The following is an 11,212-nucleotide window of genomic DNA, read 5'->3' as shown; positions in this document are numbered from 1 at the left end:
TCTATGCATGGATTCATCCAAATATAACACCCTTTTGAAGTTGAGTTTTTTTACTTTTGATGCTATAATATAACAATAGAACCAAGTATAACATTACATTGGAGTTGCTCTAAGTAGCGATAGTCATCTAGTAAGTTTAATTGTCATGAAGCATCTTAAGTCGTCCAATACACTACTGAATAATGAATATAGCTTTTGAAATAGGTCTTTTTTTTTTAGCTGGGGTGATTATTAATCGGTTTGATCATCAGCTATACCATTTTCATAGACTCGGCAACACTATTATATCTTCATATACAGGATGTAATGGACACTTCTGAGAAATAAAATTGAAGATATCTGTGTTTATAAGCTAAAATCTTTTACAAGCACTCCTAAAATTACAAAAGAAAGAAGAAAACAAAATTGGTTTTAGAGAGATGCCATTTTGGGAGGAAACATGCAAGCTTTCAGAAAGGCGCAATAGTGCAATGCATGGTAAAAACACAGCCGGGGCAATACATTAAAAATCAAGCATCATCTGCGGGAGGTGCATTTTCAGGAAGGGGAGTCTCGATGTTTGAGGGCATCAGTATATTAAAACCATCTGCAGCAGTGGAGACAATCATGCCAGGGATCTGGTTGTGCCAGTGAAGTTCTTTCAAATCTTTTTGACCCTGTAACAATAACAATGTAAAATATTGTCTGGTACTCGAGGAATTGCAAGTTCAATTGTATAATAAATTAAAGCAACAAACCTGATGGACAAATAGAAGTTGTGGTGGCAAATCACTAGGGGCATTCACTTGCTCTCTGATTTTAGCCTTAAACTCGGCCTCCTCTTCTTCATCTCGTTCTAATGATAGGTCCCATACCCTGATAATGACATGTAATGGTCAAGTACAATGTAAGATGTCATTTGGATGGGTAATAGGAGGAGTGACTGGGAGGGTCTTACGTTAGTTGATTGTCGGCTGAGCAAGCAGCCAGTGTAGAGGCTTCGTGTGGACTCCATTCAATTGATGTAACAGGATGTTTATGGTATTCAAAGTGTGCAACAACCGAGTCCCCTTCCTGTTACAAAAGAATGAGCAATTCATTGAACTAATAAATAAACAATACTATTATGTAATACAATCATGGACAGAGTACAAGGAAATAGTGCAAAGGAAAGACAGCTGTCATCTGATAACTGGTGCTTTCTTTAGATAAATGCAACTAATAAAGAGTCAGCCATGTTATATAAATAAGTATAATTTACATTTTAGTATGAGCTTATCTATGGAAACAGCAGAGCTGTTTTCGTTGGTCCAGGTGTTTTACATTGAGTGAGGACAAATGTATGTTACATCTTCAAACTAATTAGAATGACATTTGGTGAAGAGAAGCGCGTAAGATTAGGCTTTGCACACTGAATGTCTGCAATAGATAAATCGTTCTGTGCTCAAACTAATAGTTGGTAAGGTATATATCATCTCATACTCAGCATTGTTCATGGTAGCTAGCTAACTACTAAGAAATATGAAATTTAAGGAGAAAGCCCAATTCCTCAGCAAAGACATAAACCATATTTGAGCCACTCCCTCATGAAAACTCAAAATTTATAGCAAACAACAAAGCAAGCTGTGGGGCTTGTAACCAGTTAGCATATGTTGTTCCTGTCAAAAGGTTGATAGGCAAAAACATCGAAAAGGTGTGCACAGTGGAGTCACTAAGACCATGTACTACAAAATGTGCATAACATACTAGCTGCTCCCACATTAGTGATACAAAATAATACAAACCTTGAGCAATCTAAGATCAAAAATGGAAATTGCCCCGTCATCGCTTCCAGAAGCCAGCATACAACTTGCCAACCTGTTCAAAATTGAGAATATAGTGGGTGATATCATGACATCTGTATAAAAGACAACAGCTTCAATTTAAACATGGAGGTGAATATGACCTATACCTATTCCATGAAATAACATTAACATCTGCATTGTGAGCCTTTATGGAAGTTGCTGGAGATTTCCCTAAACGAGTATCCCATATAGCAATAGTCTTATCCACTGAGCAGGAGGCGAACACAAAAGGTTCGGTGGGACTCCACTGTAAAATGTGGAAGAAAACTATCACATTGTTATAAAAACCTCAGAGTGTGTATCCTATAAATCACTAAAAGTTAAGAAATATACAAAATAAAACTTCAACAACATAAAAAAAAACTCTACAAGGTTAATGCATACTTGTAAATCTTCAACACTGGCCGTATGTCCAACAAATGGCTTAGGATCAATATTCCACGTAGAATCAGATGTTGGTTCCCATAGATGTATAAAGTTCTTGCAATCCCCTAGAAAAAAGGGTCGAAACATATAAAGTTGCATCCTAATAACAGTGTAATAGTTCAAGATACTCCAATAAAATCATTAGCCAATATTTGAAAATGATATCTGTACCAGATACAAGCCTTCCAGGAACAAGAGGATTCCAGTCTAGTGCATAGCCTTCATCCTTGTGCAAAAATTTTGCTAATGGAGCATGATTAGAGACTGTGGAAGCTCCCCGATTAACATCATTTTCAGATTCAGCCAAAGCGTTCAAATGAGAGCTAAAATCCCACACCTGGACGGATGTCAGATTTACTTAGGATGCAAAGTTAGTTGCCTGCCGTCAGCATATTAGCAACTGCATACTAAAATTTTATGTGATTCAGAAAATGTTAGATTAGCTATTAATCATACTCATTCATGTTCTGTGTATTAAAATATAATTTCAACAAAAAAAGATATAGTGGTGGCAATGTTACAAATCTCAAATATGACCCAGAGCACAGGAGCCAAGTTCAAAGATCATAGAATAATTTTAGGAGAATACTCTCAATGAAGAGATCATCAAGGACTTCATTAATTTATTTGAAATGCAGATAAGATTTTTGCATGTTATGATTGTTCATTCTTGCATATGCACTTCGACCAAGAAAATATATAAACACAAGTCTGACCTGCACGTGACCATTGTCACCCCAAGATGCACATATATGGGGGTTTTGTGTCATTGCACGTATCCTATTCACGCCTCCTTCATGAGCGACCTTCCGGAGCTGCAGTTGCATACCAACAAATAACCAGTATCAGATGCAGCAAATTGTAATGGCAGCACAACTGCAGCGTAATGCACAAGAAAAGAAAATTGTACCTGCAAAACTGGTGTTTTAGATCCAACATTCTCCTCGTCCTCGTCATCTTCATCACTATCAGTATTCTCACTATCCATATCAGTGTCATTAGCATCTGCTTTAGGCACTAGTGCACGCCTTTTGCCAGAAATATTCGATACTTTAAAAATTCCAATATAATTCCAAGCAGCTTTTTCTGCCTGTACAAAACCAAAATTCACGTATTATTAACCAAAAACTATGCTCAACGTATTGAAAATTTCCAACCCTCTATTTATTCCTACCATAAAAAATTAAAGTATAAACAAAACCTAGAAACTTTAATGAATGCATCATTCCTACTTTTGCTTATATATTACACGAACCTCCTCATATGATCTCACTTATTTTCACTCTTGCATCCTTTCTCACACCTTTCGTTTACAATGTTTCATTTCATGCTATTCTGCCAACGGACTGAGTGTAATAGTGTACAAATACTAAATGCAATGCAACTGACAAAAAAGATAATCATACCTGAGTCCCAGCCACACAATACATTGTATGAGGGAACTCCGTTCGAACTAACCCCAATGTATCACGAACCACGTCAAAACTGTCATTTCACAAAATATATATAATCAGAAAATCAATCTTCACCACAATAAATGATCAAACAAATCCATTTCAAACAATTAGCTTATATTTTGAAACTTAAGAATAATTAGAAGTAAGAGTCTTTTTTCACAGTGTCATATCCGCAACCTATTTTAAACACATAAACATAAGTTTAACTAAACATACACAGTATATCTGGCTTTTAAGGAGGGCAAGATGTAGGCAAACCTTACCTCCTTCCCATGGAATGGAAATGCCATTATCTTTTTTTTGGGGTTTGGGACAACGCAAAATGGATATAGAAAATAGTTACATACATATAAGCACCATTGATCTACAAGTTCTATACATACCTATGTACTATACGAAATTAAGAAGGACCTTAAGCAGGGCAGTCCAATATTCAATTTATCAACTTGATAGTTACTACATGCTGATCTTGTTTCCTCAGTGACAGAGCCACAAACCCACAGCACATAAACAAGTGATACATACACATTTATACAATATATATGGGGAAAATGAGAAAGGGACCTTAAGCAAGGCCAGCCAATATTAAACGCATGAAGTGAATCATAAGCGGAAACATCACACTGGAGCTCTTCACCTTCTTCTAACTTATCAACACCTGGTCGCCATACTTTTGCAGGTAACTCTGGCACCGATGACGACGAAGAAGCCCCTTCACCACTCTTAGACCCCTAATTTCATCACCCATTAACACGTATCAACAAAAAACATACAAATAAACAACAATAACAATATCAAAATTCCCACTTTTTAAGCCTTAGATTCATCACAAATCATTACAAATTACCAAAGAAACGCAAAAAGAACAATAATTCTGTAAGAACCCCAAATCTTTGACCTCTAGTTTAACCACCCATCAACAAAAATTACCAAAAGGAAAAAAAACAAAGAACTCTAAAAATAAAATTGAAATAACTTCTTGAAAATTGATGAATTTAAAATCGAAAAAAGATACGAAAATACCTTGTTTTTGCGCTTGGCCTTTTTTGGGTTTTTGATGCTCCTAACCATTGTTGAAAAAGATTCAAACTTGAAGAGATTTGCCGAGAAGGCGGATGGGAAACGAAGATTTTTGTGGGGGGTTTTGAGGGCTAGGGTTTTAGTAAAATGGTTTGTTGGGTTATGAGAGGGTTGGACTGGAATACGGGTCGGGTAAAGAGAGCCCAAATAATTTGTGTGATTAGAATTTTTATCGTTTTTGAGGTAAAATTGTTTTCGGGAAATAGACTTTGCACTTATATATTTTTATGTTTTCTAAATTTATAGTTTTATCATCTTATTTATGTAGTACTATCGGCAAATAAATAAAATCAGATGTAGATGTCGTTAAACAATTTGCGAAATATTTTGACTATGTTCAAAAGATAATTTCTCTAATATTTTTTTTAACAAAATTGTTATAATATTAAGCATCACCAAATCTGATTTTAAAAGTATGAATATATTTAAAAGATTATTAACAATTTAATACTATCATTTTCGCAAATTAGTTTCCCTAATATATCAAATTAATTCAATTCCAGTATCAGATAACATATATTAAAAAATTGCAAACATTTTATTAGAATAATATAATTTAATCCTTTTCATGTATTTTATTAAACAATAACTTATTTCTAAAAACTTATAAAGTTGAAAGCACTTCTTTCTGTCTGTCTATTTTTATGAGTTTTATGATCATTCTTTAATATAAAATATTCATTTCACTTCAATTTTCAATTTTCTTTTTGTTTAATATTATAATATCTATAAAAATTATAAAAATTGTGTATTATAAGAATAATATCTTCGGATTTCAATACATATATATATATATATATATTATTTATTGATGGGGTTAAAAATTAAAATAAGCAAAAAATTATTTATTAGACTTCAAGGTGTGAAGGCCCAATCAGTAAAAGCCCGAATACTAAGTAAATTTGTACGAGATCAATACTGATAAAAGGTCGGACCAAGCACGATTCTCGTAGATAATCATTCATGGGAATAAACATTGACAACACAAGATAAGATCTATATAAAGGGTTCTACTTCTCCAAATTAAAAATACGTTTTGGACTTGATTCTTCTCCAAACGGAAGATACGTAGGCATCTCGCGCACCGAGAATAGTCCAAAACACGAAGCTCACACCCTCGTAATTTTATTCCATAACATTTATAATATGTATACTAATGACTTTTGAAATAATTATAAGAATGAAGACCAAGAGGTGTGAATCATAGAGTTCGAGTTCCCACTAAGCATGTGTGATCAATTAGTGAAAAATAAAAAGAAGGAAGAGTTAAATCACATTCATATCGGTACCTTTTGAAATAATTATAAGAATGAAGGTCAACCATTAAATTATAGAGTTCGACTTCGAAGCATACGTGTATAATCGATTAGTGGAAAATTAGAAAAGAGAAAAGTTAAATCATAATCACTCGACCAATGAGATCAAAGATAATCGAGGGTTGTTATTTGTGGTAGCCGGGCCAGTGAAGAGCACTCCCATCTAAATTTCAAATTCAACTAAAAGAATCCACTCCCTAATTTTAGTTAAAATTTGATAGTAAACCTTTTTTAAATCGGTTGTTCAAAATTTAATTTATGTTTCTTAATATTTTCGAGATAAGGGAGAATTGTACTTGAACTATCAAAACTCTATTTACTTAGGTACTGTTTGGGGCTGTTTAAAAACAGGTGGAAAACTGTTTGGTAGATTTAAAATTAGCGGTAAATCTAAAAGCAGTTTTTCTGAACATCGACTTTTAGTTGAAAAGCTGGTTTTAGAAAAAGCAGATCCTCCCATAATTTTGGAAAAAGCTGTTTTCAGCTTTTACAGGAAACTGTTACAAATTTCACTATCAAACTTCACCAAAAAAAAAATAAAATCATCTTTTCATATTATAACTCAAAATAAGCAAATATCAAAAAATACCAAACAACACTCCCAAACAGACGTTTAGTTGTGTTCTAGTATGTTATTATTCTTTGTTTTCGGGTTTTCTAGTTTGGTCATCATTTTGGAGTTTGAACTTTAAATTTTTTCTATTTAAATTCTCAAAAACATCTTAAATATTTTTGAGTTAAATGATACTCCCTCCGTCTCAATGAATTCTTTATACTGGGATTGAGCCAAGAGACTAAAAAAATATATAAAGTAGCAGACTAAAGTACTCATAAGAAATAGAAAAAAAATGGAGAATGGTGAGACTCATCTGTATTTAATGGATAGATATGAAAGTAGATGAAAGTGGTAAATGGTATTGGGGTTTTATATTATAAAATTTTACTACTTTCGTAAGAGATTTTAGAAAAGAAAACGGTAGAAAATCGAAGGTAAATTTTTAAGTGATTAGACGGAGATAGTGTAATGTAAACTTTGTAAACACAAAAGTTGTACACCAAAGTGCAACCTCAAACCGAATACAAATAGCTAAATAGCGGAAAACACACTAAAAACTTTTTTGTTATAGATCTAAAGGTAAAATCAAGAAATACATGTGTGAAAAATAAAACCACTGATACTTCCTCCAAATGAAACACTTGTCTTACATGCCGCTAGCTTCAGCCGGAATATTCCTCATGGTGACCTGATCAAATTGAGAGAGATGAATTCTAAATTGAATTTATCGCAAATAGTAATGTGAATACATATATAAATACATGTATCCACTAGTTTCAAAATATTATATAAGTTATAGATAATAATTATTTACTTAATAATTCATTAAATTGGAACTTGACTGTAATTGAAACCAAACAATTTAATTTAACTTTTTTTAATTTCTAGTATTTTTTTTATTTCAGTTTCGATTTGATTATATATGAACCATTTTTACAGATTGAGATTCAATTTCAAATTCCTGGTATGAATGACAGAAGTGTGACTTGTAATAAGACAATAACCGGTACAAACATATACATGCAGCGGTCTGTCCTTTAATCACACAACTAGTCAGAAAATTTCAAAAGCCTCCTCCCTTTTGACAGACACACAAATTGACCAGTCCCTTGCATTTTCTTTTTGGTCATCTGTGTCTTGTTCACAACTCATATTTATAACCACACATCTGCATTTTATGTTAGTTTCAGTCTACGACCACGTACCCTATTGAAGTTTTACACTATATGTTATGTACTGATCATGCTACATATCCATGCAGATCCACTTTCCTAGTTATCTTAATATATGCCTACAAAATGACTTTTCACCATAATCAAGGACAAATTAAAGATAGCAACCACCAAGCCTTTCGGATATAAAATCATAATGGGACAATAATTAATTTATCGGAAATTGTTAAGCGACCAATTCTCCCAAAATCTCAAGGTGTTAAGAGGAGGGCTTATCAAGATCATAAGATCTGATATTATGTTAAGTGACTGATTCTAGCTCCTTAAACCTCAAGATGTTACGAGGACTGCTTATCAGGATCATATATTATACTTACAGTGATCGAGATTGTGTGCTTATGTGTGCGTGTAGCTGCAGTAGCTAGCACAAACCGAGCTCAGAATACACAGGCATCAACATGCATAAGGTCTTGCATGGATATACTAATCTATATATGGTGTCAAGGAACCATACAAACATGAGCTAAGAGGGACAAATTTCTATGTAAAATTTATAATTAGACTAACAAGATCGATTTGCTAAAAAATTAGAAACATTAACAAGCAGATAAAAGCAAACAGACACTGAAAACTCTGAAATTAGTACTTCTCCGACCAAAAACTATGCACCACACAAAATGATTAAACATTTTAAGAAAACCAGTCCTTATTGTAATAACTAACAAAGATCAGCTAGAGTCTTTTTGAAAATCAAGAAAAAAATAATAAAAAAAAAAAAGACTAGCAATAAAGATAAAATACTAGATCCATACATATTATTGACGATGAGTGTGATGAAGAGACATGGCCATGAGCAAAATAGCAGCATCCTTCTCGTCTTGCGGCAGCACTTGATGATAAGCCAAATTATTAGTAAGATTCAGCAGAAAATCCTCCAGACAAACCTTTTTTCCAGCTTCATCCTCACCCTCAATCATAAGGTTGCAGCTCCGTTTCTTGAATTTCGCAACACTCACACAAGTTTTATCCTTTTCTTGCTTTGTCTTAGTCTTGAGTTTATTATACTTTTTGGTTTTTATCACTGCTGGTGGAGTTGTCTCTTTCTCGAAAGCTGTATCATTAGCAGCTGCCGCCATGGCCCTCCTTGCCTTCCTTTGCCGAATTCCACATGCGTTGCAAAGTGACTGTACAGATTTAAACAAAAAAAAATATTAGCCTTTATTTAGATTTATAACAAAAAAAATATTAGGGTTTATATGTTACCTTAGGGCCTTGAGGTCCGCTTCGCCATAGAGGGGTCTTGGTAGTGTTGCAATCTGAGCAAGTCCTGATTGGGTGGCTGATCATGCTGTTTGAAGAAGTGTTACTGGTGTTATCAGCTCCGATAGGCGATGAGGGCGGCGGCTTCTGATCTCCAAGCTTGATCAGTGTAGTAGTCGTTTTTAGTGGTGGGGAGTCGACGTCGTTCTTCATCTTATGCATCCACCTCATCTTAGGGGACATCAACTTGATTTCATTGTTATAGTTATAAGTACTCTCCTGATTTGCATACTTCTCCTCTTGTTTCCATATCGAGAACTTCAGTCCAGTGTCACTGGTCTCATTCTCTATATCAAATGATCCGCCATGTGAACTAGCCAAGTTATCAGCCTGATAAAACAAGTAAAAAAAGGTATTATCTATCAGATCGCTTATATAAAAAAAGATCAACAAAATTACTTCAAGATATTATGTACAGGGCTTATCAGTATCGGACAATATATTTCAACAAGTTTAAAATTTAATTAGAGTACTTATCAGGATCGTACAATATATTTCAACAAGCTTAAAATTTAATTCCTGGGGAATTAATATATGTAGTTAAAAGCTTATTTGCATACCAGATCTTGTCGAAACTGTGACTGCTGAATATCCTGTCGACAGATTTCATCACTCTGATTTTTAGTAGTTTCCAAGTCGAAAAAATTATGAGTGGTTATGTAAGAACACGAAGATGCATCTTGATAATTGTTTGAGCCGAAAATACTAGTCTGCTGAAGAAGATCACCATGATCAGCAGATGTGGAGGGAGGAGAAGCTAGTAAATTCAGATAAGTTGGAGTCATGATCTAGAACAAAAAAAAAGAAAGAAAAAAGGCTAGGCAGCTAGTTCTGATGGATGTTAATAGAAAGTTGCTGTGAACAATACATATATAGTAATGTAACAGTCAAATTAGGGTTTGAGAGCTGAAAAGATCTAGCTGGGGAGAAGTGAGGCAGCTAGCTAGAGATATGGAGAAGGGCTAATGATTGATATTGATCATGAGCCAGCTAAAAAGAGCAAAATGAAAAGGCAATTGCAAAGGCAATAATCAAAGGGGCGCCTGGTTTTATCTTATTTATTTATTCTGGTCTTTATGAGCTAGGGATTCACGTGACTACATGAGTAACATGACCCATCAGTTTTCTTGTATTTACCAACACAGGTTTTGAAGACAAATTGCACATCAAAGATGAAAGATTTGAATCCTGCCGCACCATCCTATGATTTATATGGCTAATGCCGTATTTGCAGTGACAATTTATCTTTTAACCTAAATCGTGCAAAATAATATGTGATATTGACGTGGGATCATTCATCCTTGAGAGTTCTTAATTTACAGATCGCTATGAGCTTAATTTAACTGCGAACTAGGTCATTTCAATATAGTATTTTTAGTTTCATTCAACAATTTAATGAAATTATTCAATATTATTTGTGAATTATTATTATTATTATTATATATTTGAGTTATACCCGTATTATCATTTCAAACACAAATGATATCATAAAAATATCATAAAAAAGAATTTTTTATTTGACTATTATTTATAGGCAAGGGGTGTATATGGTTGGAGTGTTATTTTTGTGAAGAGATTGACTATAATTTTTATTTTTTGTATGACAACTAAGTTTTTAGCTAAGGGCCGTTCTTGGAGATGCTCTGACAATCATTTTTTTTGCCAAATAAATATAAGAAATTTCATAAATCACAATAAAATCATGTTGGGACACAATTGACCTAACATATAAAAATCATTGATAGCCCAGTGTTCAGAAATCCTAATTGCATAAAAGGTTGGAGAAACTGCATCCCAACTACCTAGCTATATACATGTGCCGTAAATGGAGTACTTCAAAAAATAACAAGGCTCCATTGTGAAAGGTGAGCTCTTGCAAATAATCATCACTGCTCCAGCCTTAATACGGACTTTCCAGATCTCCAAGACACCAGTTAAATCACTCTCAAAAGACCAAAATAACGAAACCTAACACACCAAAATATACTAATTAAATCAAACGACACACTAGACATAAGACATGAAAACACTCAAAAGATGAATACAAGATTCTCTCACCCAA

The 11,212-nt window shown here is 33.7% G+C and overlaps 2 protein-coding genes across 3 annotated transcripts; both read right to left on the bottom strand.

The window, feature by feature from the left end:
- Window positions 1-295: 295 nt before the first annotated feature.
- On the bottom strand, window positions 296-4,899 carry LOC108210561 (protein HEAT STRESS TOLERANT DWD 1). Its single transcript, XM_017381898.2, has 12 exons — window positions 4,730-4,899; window positions 4,271-4,437; window positions 3,656-3,734; window positions 3,160-3,339; window positions 2,966-3,064; window positions 2,421-2,586; window positions 2,208-2,314; window positions 1,931-2,070; window positions 1,764-1,836; window positions 938-1,053; window positions 738-855; window positions 296-656 (listed from the first exon to the last, which is right to left on the bottom strand). The coding sequence occupies exons 1-12, from the start codon at window positions 4,775-4,777 to the stop codon at window positions 510-512; spliced, it is 1,440 nt and encodes a 479-aa protein (XP_017237387.1). The 5' UTR covers window positions 4,778-4,899; the 3' UTR covers window positions 296-509.
- A 2,220-nt stretch (window positions 4,900-7,119) lies between these two features.
- LOC108211687 (putative GATA transcription factor 22) lies at window positions 7,120-10,217 on the bottom strand. 2 transcript variants are annotated; one of them, XM_017383350.2, is made up of 4 exons: window positions 9,711-10,217; window positions 9,094-9,480; window positions 8,643-9,014; window positions 7,120-7,346 (listed from the first exon to the last, which is right to left on the bottom strand). In XM_017383350.2, the coding sequence occupies exons 1-3, from the start codon at window positions 9,933-9,935 to the stop codon at window positions 8,646-8,648; spliced, it is 981 nt and encodes a 326-aa protein (XP_017238839.1). In that variant the 5' UTR covers window positions 9,936-10,217; the 3' UTR covers window positions 7,120-7,346; window positions 8,643-8,645. The 2 variants fall into 2 exon arrangements, with proteins under 2 accessions (XP_017238839.1, XP_063945689.1); XM_064089619.1 differs by lacking the exon at window positions 7,120-7,346 and having other exon boundaries at window positions 8,439-9,014; window positions 9,711-10,216.
- Window positions 10,218-11,212: the final 995 nt, after the last annotated feature.

This window comes from Daucus carota, chromosome 3 (genome assembly GCF_001625215.2).
Source record: "Daucus carota subsp. sativus chromosome 3, DH1 v3.0, whole genome shotgun sequence".
Classification (NCBI taxonomy): Eukaryota; Viridiplantae; Streptophyta; class Magnoliopsida; order Apiales; family Apiaceae; genus Daucus; species Daucus carota.
The sequence above is the reverse complement of the archived record's forward strand: the minus strand, read 5'-3'. Positions and strand labels throughout refer to the sequence as shown.

Coding starts and splice junctions, on each gene's coding strand:
- LOC108210561 (XM_017381898.2), bottom strand. CDS start 4,777: ATGGTTAGGAGCATCAAAAACCCAAAAAAGGCCAAGCGCAAAAACAAG. Junction 3,735..4,270: donor ATTGGCTGGCCTTGCTTAAG/GTCCCTTTCTCA, acceptor GTGAAATGACAG/TTTTGACGTGGTTCGTGATA. Junction 3,340..3,655: donor ATTGTGTGGCTGGGACTCAG/GTATGATTATCT, acceptor GGTTTTGTACAG/GCAGAAAAAGCTGCTTGGAA.
- LOC108211687 (XM_017383350.2), bottom strand. CDS start 9,935: ATGACTCCAACTTATCTGAATTTACTAGCTTCTCCTCCCTCCACATCT. Junction 9,481..9,710: donor CACAGTTTCGACAAGATCTG/GTATGCAAATAA, acceptor TTGTTTTATCAG/GCTGATAACTTGGCTAGTTC. Junction 9,015..9,093: donor GCGGACCTCAAGGCCCTAAG/GTAACATATAAA, acceptor AAATCTGTACAG/TCACTTTGCAACGCATGTGG.